The sequence below is a fragment of the Rissa tridactyla genome, chromosome 1 (assembly GCF_028500815.1).
Source record: "Rissa tridactyla isolate bRisTri1 chromosome 1, bRisTri1.patW.cur.20221130, whole genome shotgun sequence".
In the NCBI taxonomy this organism is placed as follows: domain Eukaryota; kingdom Metazoa; phylum Chordata; class Aves; order Charadriiformes; family Laridae; genus Rissa; species Rissa tridactyla.
This window is the reverse complement of record NC_071466.1, coordinates 5531077-5549143: the sequence shown is the minus strand read 5'-3', so window position 1 is coordinate 5549143 and position 18067 is coordinate 5531077. Positions and strand designations below refer to the sequence as shown.

The following is an 18067-nucleotide window of genomic DNA, read 5'->3' as shown; positions in this document are numbered from 1 at the left end:
TAGTATATTAAAACTTTTTTTTTTTAAAAGCTTTTCTCAAGCTTTTGCTTCAAAGCACTAAATTGAGTCCTTGAAAAGGAGTAAAATATCCATACAACTTTCTCGGTATGCTTATGTAATATACTAAGTAATATTTCTGCAAAATAAGAAAAAAATCAAAGCAACATCAAAAAAGCAGTGTAGCATCAGGCCTGGCAGCTGTTCCAAAGTGTAACAATGCACCACATCAGCTAAAAGGTAATCTGTGTTACCGGAAATAATATTTTCCATGTATAGCATGGTTCAGCTGATGCACTTGTGATGCCTAGGAGAAGATCGGCAATACTCAGTACACCAACTAGATGTCTACTGTAGGTTAAACTGAAAGACTCTCGTCCACTATACTGACTAGGTATGACGAGATCTAGAAATTCAGACTGACCACAGAAATGCTGCACACCTGTGTTTAGGTAACCAAACTTTCCAGATTCTTAGGGTGAATCCATGTAATGAACTTTACTCCAGTAGTGCTTCCTTTCCTCCTCTGACTCGTTCAGATGTAGATATTGTCATTAGATATCATGTAGATATTGTTAGGACAAGAGGAAACGGCCTCAAGTTGCGCCAGGGGAGGTTTAGACTGGATATTAGGAAAATTTTTTACACCGAAAGGGTTATCAAGCATTGGAACAGGCTGCCCAGGGAAGAGGTTGAGGCACCATCCCTGGAGGTATTTAAAAGATGGGTAGACACAGTGTTTAGAGATATGGTTTAGTGATGGTTTTTGTGAGAGTTAGGTTGATGGTTGGACTTGATGATCTGAAAGGTCCCTTCCAACCTAGGCGATTCTATGATTCTATGAATTCTATGATTAAAGACACCTATAATTGGTCAGATCCCATCCACACTGACTAACAATAAGGAATGTCAAAAAAATATTACTGTATATTTTGGGGTTCATCTACAGATCTGGCATTTTGCTTTCCAAAAATGCAGTAATATGCACAGTTATCACTTTGTTTATCACTCTATCTCCTCAATTCTTGATTTCCCAGACTCTTCTTTGCAAGTGTGCCCTAACTGCATCATACCATACTGTGGCCAACATAAAAGGAATAAAGAAAACAGGCGATTTAAACCCATTGTACCTTTTTCACTAAAGCACCTCAGTAACTCTTAATTGTGGCCTGGACACCCTACACTGTTAATAATAGAGTAGGCTCTTAAAAATCCCTTCATTCTACTTCATTGCTTCCTCTGATGCTCCTTATTTTTCTAATATAGCCAAAAGTAACATTTCTAAGGTGCTCTCATTTTATACTAGCCTCATGTTGCCCTGGAATAACCCGCCTGATAGAGACAAGATGAAGTGAAAAGAAACTTCCCCCCAGTGTCTGGTGCCACTTACCATTTTTCAGCAATTAAGGATACAAACTTGTCTGGTGGGACTCCGGGCAATTAAGGTCTCTGCACACTCCCCAAAGTTCTTCACTACTGAGAACCAACTCCGAAAAGCAATGAAGACTCATGTGGTACATGCCCTAGTAAACTCCCCACCCTTCCTGTAGGCCCCTTTAGGGACTGGAAGGCCGCTATAAGGTCTCCTCGGAGTCTTCTCCTCTCCAGGCTGAACAACCCCAACTCTCTCAGCCTGTCTTCATGGGAGAGGTGCTCCAGCCCTTTGATCATCTTCGTGGCCCTATCTAATGGTGCTTAGATAGAAGAGAGCAAACTCTTTAACATTCAGGGAGCCCCTAAGTTAGTGGCACAAAGTAACTGTCTGTCCTTTAAGTATGTCCATGGTCAACATTGCTACAGAGGTGACAAACTGTCAATCAATAAATAAAAACAGGTCACTGCAGTTATGGCTAGGTTCTAGTCTCCATCTGTAAGCTGTTCGTATAATTATAAGAATATTTTACAATATATACAGAATTCCATATGGTGTTTTATGAATAGTGCCATGGGAACTGCTTTAGAGAATCATGTCAATGTTTTGTTTTGTTTTGTTTTGTTTTATTTAATTGTCAAAGTTCACTGTGAGACCATGGACAACTGTTTTTTAGAAAGAGATATATGTTCTCTGTTTTCAGTCTGACTCCCACAGCTTTCCCTTGGCTCCCAGATCTCTGAAGTGATCTGATTGACACCAGCTGGTAAAGGCAAAGATTATTAATTGGAGGGTCAGCCAATGGATGATGCATGATGCTTTCACAGGGCTTTGCTGTCATGTCCAAAGAGACCATTGAAAATTCAGCTCCCATGCCACCTTTCGACAACCACCGGCCGCAGGAGCAAACCTCCTGAAAGCAAACAACTCGCACTGGGGCCAGACCTGCAAAGCTTGAGGTTGTGTGGCTTCTGGTGGGGACTGCAGAAGCTTGCGTATGGAAGTGATTGTCCTGTCAGCTTCAAAATCTAATTACCAACTGAAAAAACAAGTCGTTTCCTGAATAAATATGGTAAACATCCAGATCTCCTCTGAGAGAAGGAGTAAATGACATCACGAGACACAGTCTTCAGACCCACGCTGTCTCCTTTTGGACAATGGTACAGCAAATGCCCTGTCTGACAGAGAGGTATTCCCGACCCAAGTCCAGCCCACCTCACTCAGGAAAAGGAGGATGTACAAAAATGCTTCTATATTAATAAAAATGAGAGATGGAAAACATCTATTAAGTGTGAAAGCCTAGACTTCTCCAAGAGCAAAACTCTTCTTCTGAAGTACTCTTTAAGGTCCTTCCCGCTCAAGAGCTTTAATTATCAAAGCAGAGAAAGAAACATATCATGGTCTGGAGACAAAACAGCTTTACTTCATGCACCATGTTGACTTGCAGCTGCTGAGGATACTTTGGGATTTTTGCCATTTGTCTCAGGGGACTTTTTTCAGTATGAGTAATCTCACAGCTGGTAGACTTTGAGGGAAATTTGGCTGAAACCTTTCTCTCATTGCTTGCATTCCCACTGCAGTCACTCCTTATCCTGAGAGAAGCTACAAACCAGCACGATCCTGCCCATACCCATAATAAGACTTCACACTACACTATCATTTAAGGATATCATAGAATCATGGAATCACAGAATAGTTTGGGTTGGAAGGCACCTTAAAGATCACCCAGTGCCAACCCCTGCCCTGGGCAGGGACGCCTCCCACCAGACCAGGTTGCTCAAAGCCCCGTCCAACCTGGCCTTGAACCCCTCCAGGGATGGGGCAGCCACAGCTTCTCTGGGAAACCTGTTCCAGTGCCTCACCACCCCCACAGCAAAGAATTTCTGCCTGATATCTCATCTAAATCTCCCCTCTTTCAGTGTAAAACCCTTCCCCCTTGGTCTATCGGTCTACTCCCTGATCAAGAGTCCCTCCCCAGCTCTCCTGTAGCCCCCTTTAGGTACTGGAAGGGGCTCTAAGGTCTCCCTGCAGCCTTCTCTTCTCCAGGCTGAACACCCCCAGCTCTCTCAGCCTGTCCTCACAGCAGAGGGGTTCCAGCACCACCTTCATGGCCTCCTCTGGACCCACTCCAACAGGTCCACATCATTCTTATGTTGGGGGTCTCAGAGCTGGAGGCAGCACTGCAGGGGGGTCTCCCCTGAGCAGAGCAGAGGGGCAGAATCCCCCCCCTCGCCCTGCTGCCCACGCTGCTGGGGATGCAGCCGAGGCTGCGGGGGGTTTCTGGGCTGCCAGCGCACATTGACGGCTCATGTTGAGCTTCTCACCCACCAACACCCCAAGTCCTTCTCCTCAGGGCTGCTCTCCATCCATTCTCCTCCCAGGCTGTATTTGTGCTTGGGATCACCAAGTTCAATAGGAAATTGCTAATTGTTACCATTCCCATTTTTTTAGGCGGGTAACCTGAGGCACAGACAAATACATTTCATATCATAAACTGACTCATGTGACAGTGACAAAGCTCCCAGGCTAACGGTCTGCTCAAGGGACCACTTTGCTGCTGACAAAAAGCCCTGTGAAAGCCAACTCTGCTGTGGTGAGCTCTATAAAGATCTGTCAGCCTGGCTTACAATTACCTACATGAATTACCTTTATCCAGATGAAATACAATAAACATATTAAGGAGGCAGACAAATTGTTAGACTCTTGATGGACTTCTTTTTCATATACTCACCACGTTTGTTGGTCAGCAGTATAGCTACTTTAACAGAATTTCCGCCTTATTTATTTACTATGCAACATCCAACTTAATAGCTTGTTTCTATATCTTTGGGCCAGAGGCCAAGGCAGATGTTTGCCTGACACCAAATCCTATTAGAGGCTGCAGTAACACAATTGTGTGTTAAAGATAAATATTTTATAGCCTACACTTGCCACCAAGCATCATCGTTCCCTAGGCCTTTAGAGGCAACTATCTATTGGCAAAGAAAAAATAGTTATCTCGCTGGCAATTGAAGGCAGTAGCTTTCCTGGGAGTTAATAAGTACCAGGACTGCTTTCTAAGAACTGATTAAACGCCATGCAGTGCAGTGTTGTTGTATGAATTCAAATGTAACTATTTCCTTCAATAAACTCAAAGAGTTGTTCTGGAACTGTCAGTGTTTGGTATCAGAAACGTGTGGGAACAGCACCGCAGTGGAAGAATTACGCTTTAATGAATCAATGCTGATCTCAGTTTCTGAAATGAAGGTTCAAAGAAAATGAAACTTGTTTTACCAATGAGAATATTAAATATTAGAAGTGAAATGCTAAGAAAAAAGCAGGGTTTTTCAGGTAACCTCACTGTTTGACCTCTTCAACTAGTAGTCTACTTTGCCTCCGCACAAGAAATGGCCTCAGAATCTTTTGCTCTGGGCTGGTGAGCAGATGCATGAAGCGGCTGAGCCTGCAGTAAATTGCCACATCTTCCAACCTACCAACCCAGGGAGATACAGTATACATACTGCTGGGTGTCATAAAAGGTTTTACCCTTTCCTTATAAATGTCAACCCTCTATAGACACAGTTGCATTAATTTTAAAAAGGTAAGTGAATTAAAAAAAATACTGGAGGTTAAAAAAAAGTACTTAGAGGGGAATTGCTTAATGTATCAAAGGAATATATACATTTAATGTCACACAGAAAGAAATTGTTCCTGACTGCCCACTGACTTATTTTCTTCCTAGTCACATTCCCCTGGGTAAAGAAGATGCTTTGGTGGGAGGGAGGGAGCACACATGGAGCGGGGCAGCAGGTAGGTAGATTCCATGGTTTATATCTAACCTTGAAATCCTCTGTGGGAGCCACATCCATGTAAAAGGAGCGCACAGCACCCCTCTCACGCTACGATGAATTACGTCCCATGGGAGAGGGATGGGACACCACATTATTTCACCTTATTCTCTGCTGCTGCACCAGAGCAACCACAGCAAGCCACATATTCTTTCTCCTAGACCTGCTGGTCCTGGATAAAGCTGTCACCTACAAGCTCATTGCAATAACGTCTCTCTTTCACAAAAAAGCTCCTGTCACTGCCCCGACTACGCTAGCAATAACTTTAATAGGAAGTCAGGCAGTATAACATGAAAGGCAAAGAAGATTCTGAAGCTCTGTGAACACATTTAATTTACTTCCCAGTTGCAGAGCTTGCAGTCTTGTTTATTTTTCAAAGAAATGATGCTACTCGATTGAATTTCACTGCAGGGCAGGTTGGATTCTAAGCCTAGAGAACTGTCACCTGCCCTTGTAATTGTGATAACAATGCCAAGGGAGACGCAGAGGTGAGAGGGGATAAAACAGGTTTCAGATTTCTCAAAATATCAGACTTGACATTATGAGCCACAAAAAAAGAAAAGGGGAAAAAAAAAAAAAAGCCCTGGAAACAAAGGAAACGTGGAAACGCTGGGTCTGGTATTCTCTTGCTCCTCCTCTTCCTTCCTCAGCTGAAGTTCGAAACCACTGATTCCTTCTTATGGTACATCCTCACCTGCTGAGATTTCAATTTTGCTGCTTCATTTGTGTTTTATAAGGCTTTTACATTTCTAGCTCAAGTAATCCACACCTGGCAGCCAGGGATGTGAAAGTCTTGACAGCATCGTGGAAACTCAGTCATTATTTCTGAGTGCTCTTTCACAGCTTCCTCTTCTGTAGGGCACCTAGTGTGATGCTGATACTGCTAATGCCACTTGATGTTGTGCCAGATTTTGATTTTTTTTCTCTTTTTCTGAAGGCTGGGAGGTCTGTTTTAATTAAAGACCCATGCCTATAACCCTCTTTGCTCCCATATCCCCAGTGGAGCTCTAACCTTCACATGCAGGTATTAGGATGCTAAATTAGGAGAAGGGCAACAGGCAGGCGGTCCTTTAAACAACTGCTTAAGTCTCTCCTGATTCTGCAAAGTCAGAGTGAAGTACAGCAATCACAGTATCCAACGGCGTGTTATTCTCCCCCAACTCTTTTTCTGTAAGAGCTTTCAAAACCAAAGCCATTTGGAGTGGCAGATCCCCCACATCTCCATCAGTGGAGACTGCAAATACTTGCTCAAGCCAGCGGTGACTCTAGAGGCTGGAGGGTTTTAAAAGGTGATGGTGAAGCATACAAGGTTTGGCGTTCAGGATCACTTTGGGTTGTTTATTGAAACCATCAAGAGCTGCTGAATTTGCCAAATTTGACAGTACATCATGTGAGCACATTTTCCCTTGAGATGTCTGTACTTTTGCTTCTATGCCTGGCTTGAGATACCTCTCGAGGTACTCCGGTGGCTCTCACCGCAATAATGTCAGTCTCTCTCAAACTATTTCAAGCACATTCAACTCCAAGCCCAGCTGGAAACACTACAAACCCAGCTTTTTGGTGCCCTATTTTTGAACTTCTGTGCTACAGAAACAGGGACCAAGTGGGAATAGTTTGGGGAGTAAATAAGGAAGAGAACAAGCCCAACGATTTCAGAAGTTTATGCCACATTTGGTCTGAATTTGGTTTGCCCTTTGAGAGCGAGCTGTATCTCCTTGATTTATTCCTTTCTCTTACTTCATCCTTTTTAAGAAGAAATTTTTTCAGTGCAGAATGCCTTATAATCTAAAGCTATCAAATGGTTGAAAGCATAAGGTATAATGGGATTTCAAAAGCACTTGGGCACTCGTCTATGTATACCACCATTTAAGTTAATGGTAAAATCTCCTTTGACTTCACTGGGACCAGAATGAAGGCAACATTTAGAAAATCCTGCTAATGTATTTCTGCTGTTCATCAGGATATACAGGGAATGCTGTTTTCTGCCCTGAGAATGTGAGCAATGCTAAAAGCATGAAAGGGTCTATGAAATACAGTTCTTAAGGAATCGTACATTGACCATCTGAAAAACCCCTCTGTTCTAAATCACTTGAAATGTGATCACAGGTTAGAAGCTAGCTGGGAAAAAAAAATAAAATCGGTGAATGATTTTAAACAAAGAGTAGCTGTGGGCTGAAGACTTCTTCTTCCTTCAACAATGCAGCTTCTAAGCACAATAACACTTTAATCCCATGCTTGGAACATACACATGACAAGGCTGTGGAGATCTAGAAAGACACCTTGCGAACATTTCTTTTCTTCCTAGTTTTCCTTTTTTGCAGGTGGAATATTTTTAAATCTGAATTTTGCTCCAGTAAATGAACCTCTCATATCCCAAATTTGCCCAAGGGATTGCAAAGAAATTATTTTTTTTTTTTTGTTCCTTCCCACTCTCATAAATTGTTACAAACTAATACAGGAAACAACAATTATTCAGCCTTCAGGGTTCAACTTGTGGAGCTGCACTAGCAAGCGGGAAGTTACTTCACGTTCAGTACATGACAATTTCTGCTCTTGTAGCTCAGGGCAAGGCTAAAGCTGGCCTTGACTTTCATTTTAAATGATGTTGTAAGTTGGTGTATTCTAGGGGAAAAAACCCCAAACCATTCTTGCATACACACATGGGAAGGGCCTCAAATGTGATCTCATTTGGTCAAACAAATGCCATGAAACCTTGGTCATGTTCTAATTTTGGGTGCGTTAAAGATTAAGTTTCATTTTACATAAATTCTTTAGCAAATATATCCAGCTGGATAAATAAGGACGTACCAGCTGGAATGACTGATGTCTGAGGTGCAGTAGGTAGGTGCCTGGTGCTGGGGACATGCTCTCAAGTATGATGCCTGGTCTGCAGCCACTGCTACAGAAGGACCTGAGTCTCCTCTAGGTTTTACGTCAGATCTGCCCCCCTCTAGAGATGCTCTCAGTGCCCTGGGGCATTTCAGGTGCTCATAGATGCTTGTGCTCAGGCAACGGCATTGAGCTCTCGGTGGCCTTTGATCAGGGCCAGAGAAAAAGCAGAACTCATGGCTCCGTTTCTGCCTCTAGCAGACTCGTTGCACAAACTTGGTCAAATCAGGTTCCTTCTCAGAGCCAACAGTAAGCCCTCTAGAAATCACATTACCAGAATTCATTTAACTCTTCTTCTGAGACAGTTGTAGCACTTAGATAAAGAAATACACAGACCAGCCACTATAATTTAAAAAGACAACATACGCCAGGAGTTATTGTACAGACGATGCCCTTCTCATCCCACCCCATGCGACAGTGGGGATTGGTCCAGTAACTCTTGAGGTGCTGATGTTCTTGGCTTCAGTTCCCTTTTGTGGTCTTACATGCAAGTACATACACTTTAATGCAGCCTTAGAAAATGAAGTCTTAAAAATTCTGTTGTTCTAGTAGAGAAAGGGTTCTCCTTTTGTTTGCCAAAGTGGACGAGTAACTCCCACAACCTTATTTCTGTGCTTTAGCAGGGGAGCATTCACAGAATGAAAAGCCTGCCCAGAGCTGCTCCAGCAGCTCGGTAATACGACACGGGAATAAAACAAGCTGTGCTTACATTAGCCTGCAGTCTGGGGTGCACAGAAAAAGCTATATACAAAAGTGTAAAAACGAAAACCATATGCACTGTTTTACACATTTCTCCAGAAACCCTCCGACAGCACTATGTGCCATGTTATTAAGGCAGAATTCTGCTGTTCTGAAAAAAAAAAAAAAAAAAGAACTGAAAAAAACAGGACCGAAATAACAGAAAGAAAGAAAAAGGCTTTAACTTCAGTATTAAATAAACCTTTTCTTGACCCTAAAACTAAAGTAATTACCCCAATCAATAAACCTTTTGTACAAGCTCTGTCAGATCAAGAGAACTTGCCTGCCTGCAACCAGCACGCTGACAGGCAAGTTCAAGGCTACCAGCCCATGCAAGTACAGATGGAGGCAAAGGTTTCCAAAAAGACAAATCTACCTTCATTTTTCTACCACTTTAAAGCACGATCGAAACCAGACAAAATCTGGATCATTAAAGACATTCAGACATCTAATTTCTACTGAGATGAATACTTGTTGGCATCCAAGCAAACTTCACAAACACGCTTACTTTCTTTTGCGCAACAATATAAATGAAAATATGTATCTGCTTGTCTATTTTCCCCACCCAAATTATCACTTGTAATCGTAAGAGCTACTGAAAGAGGACTGCACATATACAAACCAAAAAAAAAAAATAAAAATAAACAAACCAAGGAAAAGCTCAAGCGTAACATTAAATAAACTATTTCATCTCTGTTTTAAAACTAAGCTAGCTTTACACACTGTAATTTCCTACTGCTAGTTTTTACTCACGGAGCGTCGATGAAGAGACACACTCTGTATGGAAAGAGCAGCTGTGGAAGATTTTACAGCCAAGTATCCGACCTTTAGAGGCTTTTTATTATTTAATTATCTTTGAGATGTGTCCCTAATTTCCCCTTTATTAGAGATGCCTTGCATCTTCAAAAGAAAAATCCTGAAATAATAATTTTGCCTGCCATTAAGGCTTGGGAAGCAGGGTTTTTATGTAAGAATTGTTGCAGACGCTTGCAGAGAGAAAAAAGGTCATCACAAATAACACGTAGATTTGAAACGATTGGTCTGACTTCAGGTTTTTTGGAAGTGCTGCAGCTCCAGCAGAAGCAGGCAGAGAGCTGCAGGCAGCATTTAGGGAACGGTGAACGGTGTGCCGTAGGATCACGTACAAACATTACTGACTAAAGCTGAAGGGGATTGAAGAACCAGGAGCAACAGTTCATCTGTTAGGAGTCATCCGAAAAGGCAGACAGGGAGACACGCTCATCCCCTTGGCTCACTTCACTGGGAAATGAGACTGTTCATCAGTTTTGAGGAAAAAGGTGAAAAGATTAAGGAGGCACTGATAAAGGTATTGTTGATTCCTAGGTGCTGAAGTGTTACGGGCTGTATCACTATCTGTCTAAAAACATCATCACTGTTTCACCAAGAATAGCAAACAGAAAACCTTTGGGCGCGGGGGGTGCAAAGTAATATGAAAAGTTTCACCTCTGCACAACCCTCCTTCCATTTCCAGATGAAGGCTCAGGCTATGTTTGCTTTTTATTAAGCCCTATAAAGCAACCAGATTAGATTTACGCATAGGCTGGATGAAAAAGTGAAATCTCACCAAGCACACGACTACACCTGCTTGGAGAGGGGGATTCTTGCATCTCACAGAAAGCTCAGGCAGAGGGAGTTCACCCCACATTTCTGTCTCCCCAGGTGATACCCCACCTACGTGACTGGGCTGGATTTGGCTAGGATGGAGATCACTCTACTCTGCCCCGGTGAGGCCGCATCTGGAGTGCTGTGTCCAGTTCTGGGCTCCCTGGTTCAAGAGGGACAGGGAACTGCTGGAGAGGGGACAGCAAAGGGATACCAGGATGATGAGGGGACTGGAACAGCTCTCTTAGGAAGAAAGGCTGAGGGATTTGGTCTCTTCAGTCTGGAAAACAGATGACTGAGGGGGGACCTTATCAATGCTTAGAAATACTGAAAGGGTGCGTGTCAGGAGGATGGGGCCAGGCTCTTCTCAGTGGTGCCCGGGGACAGGACAAGAGGTAACGGGCACAAACTTGAACATAGGAAATTCCATCTCAACATGAGGAGGAACTTCTTTCCTGTGAGAGTGGCAGAGCCCTGGCACAGGCTGCCCACAGAAGTGGTGGAGTCTCTGTCTCTGGAGACATTCCAAACCTGCCTGGACGCGTTCCTGTGCCACCTGCTCTGGGTGACCCTGCTCTGGCAGGGGGTTGGACTGGGTGATCTCCAGAGGTCCCTTCCGACCCCTACCATTCTGTGATTCTGTGATTCTGTGGGGTGGCAATCTGTTGTCGTCTTGCCATCATTCTGCATGGACTAATTCAATTCTCACCGAAGGACCTTAACTCCTGTGGCTAGCTGGATGTTTAGTGGAAGACACCTTGTAGTGCTGCAGCTAAACCTGGACTTTCTCTGTGGATAAGTGTAAGTTTTCAATCAAGCAGACCCATCAACCTAATGTTATCCATGAGACCAAATTCACAAGGCATAAAAAACCCCCTAACACAGCCTAGCAGGGACTCATAAATGCCCTTTTTGCCTCCAACCTGAATTGAGTGACTGTATCTTTTCTAAATACTACCTGACTGAGACCTACAACCTTTAACGCACTCAGAGAAGCTGGGTAAGAGCAGAAAACAGGAAACAAAGCATCAAAAAAAGGGAGCAGCAACAAGAGGGTAATCAAAAAAGGCACTGACCATCTGATAGAGTGTCTGTCAAGCAAGGGCTTGTAATGGGACACACAGAGCTGGAGGCAAAAAACTATTTGCAGAGCATGCAAAGCTCTGCTGTTATTTTGCAGGAGAGAGATCAATAACATCAAAAGCGGAGTTGCGATTTTCCTCCCCTGCCATGGTTCTCATATGCTGCTATATTTCTTTTTCTGTGCAGAGCAAGAAAAAAGTTGTGAGTCTGGGAAGGAAAAGGCTACTAATTAATTATCTGTAGAGCATTACCACAAGGTGGAAGTGCTCAGAAGTCCCTCTGTGAAGCAGGGGAAGGGCAAAGATGACCATATTCATACGGGAGAACTACACTTGTAATAACTGAGCACTTCCATGGAGCAGCTGGAGTCCCATTTACAGTTAAAGGGACAGTTAAAGTTTAGCAAAATACTTGTTAAACTTTCAGCCTCTTTTGCTGGATATAGCCTAAGGAGAAGTGCAGAAAAGGGTAGTTGGGACATTAAAATCCCTTTTCCTCACTCAGAGTCCTGAAGATCTAATCATACATGGGGGAGTTTTAAGTCAAGCAACTCAGGCATTAAGGAGCTAAATGAAAGTGCAAGCCAGAAAAGATGACACCCCGTGTTAGTCTGCACACTATCCTGCCTCCTCAATATTTACATGAAACCAATTTAGACTTTTCCAGACATTAGCAAAGCAAGTGTAAATAACGTGAATGGCTTCGAGACCGTAAGTGGATCACACTTATGCATCCCCCCTAAATTGGAAGTAGATAGAATTTAAGTTAGCCTACATACAAGCAGCAAAAGTAAGAGGAGCAAATCTGAGCTATTCAGGCTATTCTTTCTCCCTTTGCTAAGAACAAGCATTTCCACTTAGAGCTAAGGAAGAGTCATTCTTGTCACCTCTCACACAAGGAGTTCCCAGTCCCACACTTGCCTCTGTGACCCGTAATTTCTCCTTTTCTCTCTAAGCTCAGTCTACTGCAAAGTGCTCCTCTGTTGGTATCCTCCTTGTGCGTGAACTGCTGTCCCGGGGACTGGATGGGGGTGGGTTATATTTTAGGCTATTGCAGGAAGGGAACTTGCCTTTTGACGTATATTGCGAAGTGCTGTATGTGCCGGCGGCCCCTTATAAATAACACCTCCAGCTCGCTTTGCGCTTTGATGGAGGAAAAGTACTTACAGTAGTTTTCTTTATGGGGAGTGGAGGGGGCAGGAGGAACAATGGTCCTTTTCTTAAACTTAAGCCTTGTGTCTTGCAGAAGATGAAAGCGAGATAAAACCTGGCATCCTACCATGGGTGTTCTACGTGTGTTCCCTGTTGCTTGTTGGGTGACATGCTGGTAAACAGAGATGCTCTCCTCTCACAGACAGCTGATTTTGCTTTTCCTTTTGATTACTCAGTGGCCCTGCGCAGCCAAGCTTGCCTGAGCTCAGCAGTAACAGCTGCTGGAAGACACGTTCTCTCTGACTGTGGATGCTGTTTTCAGGCTTTCAGATGTATCTTCCTTCCACTGAGCAGATTTTTGGCCAACATCTCTGTCTCAGATGTGCTCATTCCAGCTGACTCCTCAGCCTACTATTTTGCTCCACTTACACAAGATTGCCCTGAATAAATCACCACTATCAAGCAGAGGTGAATCCACACGGCACTTTTCAGAGAAGTGTTTCTATTAGAAATTGCAGAGAGTGCCACCAATGTAATTTACAAAAAGGTTAATTTATTATTGAGAGACCTTGATTGTCCATTCATTTATAACGTCTTGCATTGTAATTCAGAGGAATGGGATATAAAGATGCTATTAAAAGATGAAAACTTTCCCAGAATAATCTTTTATTTTCCCCTCCACATGAATTGCCTGTATTATGCAGAAGTATAAGCTCTGACAGGCGTAACGATGCTGTATTTTCCCCAGGTTTACGTGCAGTGGAATGTAACAGGCACACGATTTGACACTACCTAACTCTTTAGTCAGGATGATTCCACATCCTTTTAGAAAACAGGCTAAACTGCCATCTCCTGCCCTCAAAATCAGCGCTAATATTCCTGAGTGGATTTAGTTATAGCTATATCCAGGTTCCAAAATTGTATGATGGACAGCCTTACAATTTAGGAAATTAACTGTCTGTTATCAAACCGGGAATACAGATGCTTTTTTCCCATTTTCCTCCAGTTTTCTCTAGAATAATGGAGGCTAAATCATTCCAGACAAGCGCTGCACAGTAATTGCAGCAGATATCGTCATACAGAGCCTGCAATGATTTTGTTGGCTCTGAAAAGTTCAGCCTCTTGGAACATAGCAGATATACTGGGAAAATCAGCACCCTTTCCATTCAACATTTTTACGGCTGGAATAAAAGCGATGGTCCTTTTCTCAGGTGAGTCCTCACTCACAGCGGGGGTTCCCCGAGGAATGACTGCATGGTTTGGCTTTATGAACTTATCGTTATGATCACCATTATCAATTTTGTGCTTTCGACTATTATCCGTGATTATTAATTAATGCTTAATGCAGTTTCCCAGCAGTTCTATCAACTTCGCAGCATCTCTGGGGAAATGTCATTCTCCTCAGTTTTCCATGGTGGGCAGCTGAAGCGTGAGCCTGGGCTGGGTTGGAATTAGCACATCAATCAGAATTCAGGAGTTCCAGGCTGCTGGTCCTCTTCTCAGATCACGGGATCCTACTTCTTCCTGCAGCTATACTTTTCAAACACACTCTCACTGTAAGCACTATGTCTGTGCAATAATAAAGGGAGATTTTTCTATATACTCCTGCCACAAAAATCAAATTAAAATGGCAGCTTGCCTCTGACAGTCAACACAACTCCTCTGCAGGTTCCTCACCCCACACAGAAAGATCTAAGGCTCACATCACGTGTGACTTGATTTATTTGTTTGGCATTGCAATTTTACACCCTGTTTCATAAACACTGTGTCAGGTTGCTGTATCCTCTTTACTCTGGCACCGACAAAAATTATAACACTACAGTACTATAGTATTTATAGACTTAAAATCTAGCAACCATGTCTTGCCAGACCTCATGAATACACTAGAAAGGTTCTGAAGCATTACAGTACATTTACACAGAACACCTGCCTTGATTTATCTTTTTTGTTTTTTTTAAATAAGCTGTTGAAATATAGGCTAAGAAAAGTACCAAGTTGTTAAGGCTATTACATTTTTTTATGGTACTTATAAAAGTGCTGCACTTCTCTGGCCAAATTCTAACCAAGAAACCACATCTTCCTATCTAAAATTTTTACTTATCTCAAGTGAGTTTCAAAGTATACAGCTTGTACCTAAACAGTTTCCTGTACACTAGAGCTTTGTGTTGCTATACAGCTGCCAGTGGGCAACGTGATTCCCACACATAGAATCACAGAATGGTTTGGGTTGGAAGGGACATTAAAGATCATCCAGTTCCAACGCCCTGCCCTGGGCAGGGACACCTCCCACCAGACCAGGTTGCTCCAAGCTCCGTCCAACCTGGCCTCGAACACCTCCAGGGATGGAGCAGCCACAGCTTCTCTGGGCAACCTGTTCCAGTGCCTCACCGCCCTCACATATAGAATCATAGAATGTGTTGGGTTGGAAGGGACCTTTAAAGGCCATCTAGTCCAACCCCCCTGCGGTGAGCAGGGACATCTTTAACTAGATCAGGTTGCTCAGAGCCTCATCCAGCCTGGCCTTGAATGTCTCCAGGGATGGGGCCTCCACCACCTCTCTGGGCAACCTGGGCCAGTCTCTCACTGCTGCGAGGGCCAAGCTCTCTCTTGTATAGCAAAAGAAAACTTCCTTGTAATGAAAGACAGAATGATTCAAGGTCAAACATGGATTGTTCTGCTTATCATATGGTCATGAAGGTACAGTGGAGTGTAAGCAAAAAAAAAATAGGATTGTCTTAAAGACAGTCTGACGCGCTGCTCACCCACACAATTCCCCTACTGTTGAAAGGCAAATTATGAATGTTTTGTCCTTTCCTCATCACCTCATGTTAGTGCAACGAGGCCAAGAGAAAAGTCTGGCTAGAACATCACTTAGCATCACTTTGAAAACAAGAACTAGTGACTGTGCTTCGAAAGTGTTTTCTGCTGTGACAGCCTTACTGATTTTCCTGTGATGAGAAATTTTAAACTGCAGACATTCTTAGACAAGGAAAAAAAAAGTCACTTTCAGAAGAATACCTCGAGGTTCTTTTGGGCAGAAGGTGGTCAGTGTAAGCAAAAACTCAAATTGCTAAGGCAAACTAAATGAAAGTAAATCTGCATTCTATAGAGCAAGACTTCAATGTCATAAGCTAACATGCAACTGTTTCTGGTGTTGCTTAACTGTGAACAGGATTGAACATGTGCATTTCCAGGTTTTAAATTTAACACTGAGTATTACAGCAGTGTTTCCACTTCTGCATTAAATAAACTTTAGTGCTAAAACGGAATATTGGGATCTTAATGACTTTGCTTTAATAAGACTTAAACTTTTAATTAACCTGCCAAGACAAATTACAGCCCATAGCTCTTAGGTAACTATTGCAGACAGCTGAGACTCAGCACCAATGCCTCTTCTGGGAGAGGGATTAATGGCAGCTTTGGAATGAGTCTGCTTTTTTCAGCAAAGAAAAAAAGTCCATTAAACAATCACCGCGGCTAGAAGAAAGCTGAGTGCTAGCTTTATGGAGCAATCCTTAAATTAGAACCGAACGAATTTGGGTATATGAAGTTTCAGCAGGTCAGTCAAATTTAAAATGAAATATTATTGCATCAGAAACAGAAGAAGAAGACCCAGTGTGCTCAGCTGTCAGGCAGCCCACAGGCAGCATCCTTTCCTCCTCGAACAGCAACACATCGGTGCCTTTGCGCTGAACTGGCAGCGCACTTCACTGCCAGGGAAACCGAGAGACCTGTTTAGTTCATTTGTTCTTCTTAAGAAATCTCAGCTTCTTTCTGTTAGCAAGGAGAAACAAAGATTCCTGTTATAGTGGCTCCTATTATCAAGCCTTGCAGTGCTCTTTATTGGAGTTTCAAAGCCAGTAATCTGCCTGAACTCCAGCTTGAGTAGTTTTGACAGCGCTCAACGGCAGGACTGTCTGTCACACAAAACTGTTGCATGGTGCTGCTGTGTGCTCTTCAATCATTCCTACACCTCTGCTCCAGAAAGAGAAAAAGCCCGACCAACCAAATAAAAAACCTAAATAAAAAGGAAGATCAAAGGAATAAAAGGAAGCAGAGAATTTCAAGCTTGTAATCCATCTTTGGCACTGGGTAGAATCTCGTTACGGATATAGTTACTAAAAAGGCCTACAAAATAATTACGAGATATTTATGGCCTAACGGTATTCAGCCTGTTGCTAAATACATCCCCTACAAGCATTCTCTCTGAAACCACACAAAGCTACCCTGCAATTTGAGTATGTGCGTTAATACCTGGCCTCAAGGCATATTTAGGCGCTTAGGAATAATACAGGAAATCCTTACCAATAGCAGTAGTAAGAAAAGAAACCACTTCCGATTCCTTGCCATCATTGTAGAAGGCTAAATGCCATATTCCTGAATCTAAATACTGGATAAAGCCTGTCTCATGGCTGGACAAGGGCACAAAAGCTCGGTGTTGCCGTTGAGGTCCTTCTAAGCTTCTCGCCTCCTGTGTCAGTAGACGTCTTCCATCAAGGAGCTCGACAAAGTCAAACTGAAACATAAAAAAGAGTGATGGTTGTATCTGTTTCAGGCTTCCTCACGCTTAGTCTCTTGGTCTGGGTCTGTCTTGTGAAGGAGACAGACACACTTCACATCAACTATTAGAAACATACATCTACAGAAGCATCATAAACAGGATTTTCTCTGGTAAAACTCAAGCATGATGATGGATCTCCTGAAAGTAACCATTTTGGAAATAGCTCGTATATGAATGTATGTTTCTGTAATTATACGAATTGAAAAATGATCTTTATTTAGAATGTGACTTAGGGCATATTGACCCTACTGATGTGTTCTCACTTAGGCAGGGAAACATGAGGTCCAGGTACCATGCCTAAATTGCACTGTAAGTATGATGACAAGAAGCTTCTTTTTTAGCTTCTTTGTGTCGTGGATAATAAGGAAAATAGACAGCAAAATGTATCTAGCCTAGCCCGGGTTGTTTGCCAGAATTGCTATGGGTGTCCAAGAAAAAGAGAAGAGGTATTTGTAAATAAATTCTGGTAGAGGTTTTCCAGAAGTATCTTGCTTAGCCAGCAAGGGTTAGCAATAGCAAAAGTGGTTTAAAGATCATAGAAGATGAAGATGGAAAAGCGATAAAGTGATATATAAAAGTCCCATTTAGGGGGTGGCTTTTGTTTTCCTCAAAAGGACATATTTATTTTTCACCAGGGTAACTTCAGCTGAACAACTACTATGGTTTTGCTACTCGTATTGCAACTACATTTAGTTCCCTATTTAAATAACTTTCCACCGACTTTCTGCAATAATTGTATTTTGTCTGGTAATATATCAATGGGACGAGTCAGATAGAAAGCTAGCAGACACCACCGATGTTAAGTGAACCTTCTCTAGCACGACTT

General features: G+C 42.7%; 1 protein-coding gene across 5 annotated transcripts in view; it reads right to left on the bottom strand.

Moving 5' to 3' along the window:
* Positions 1-18067, bottom strand: part of TENM4 (teneurin transmembrane protein 4) — a 625745-nt gene that overhangs the window by 166001 nt on the left and 441677 nt on the right. For all 5 annotated transcript variants that reach the window (XM_054222439.1, XM_054222458.1, XM_054222467.1 and 2 more), the window contains one exon: positions 16986-17196. In XM_054222439.1, the coding sequence (XP_054078414.1) occupies positions 16986-17196 (211 nt within the window). The remainder of the gene's footprint in view (positions 1-16985; positions 17197-18067) is intronic.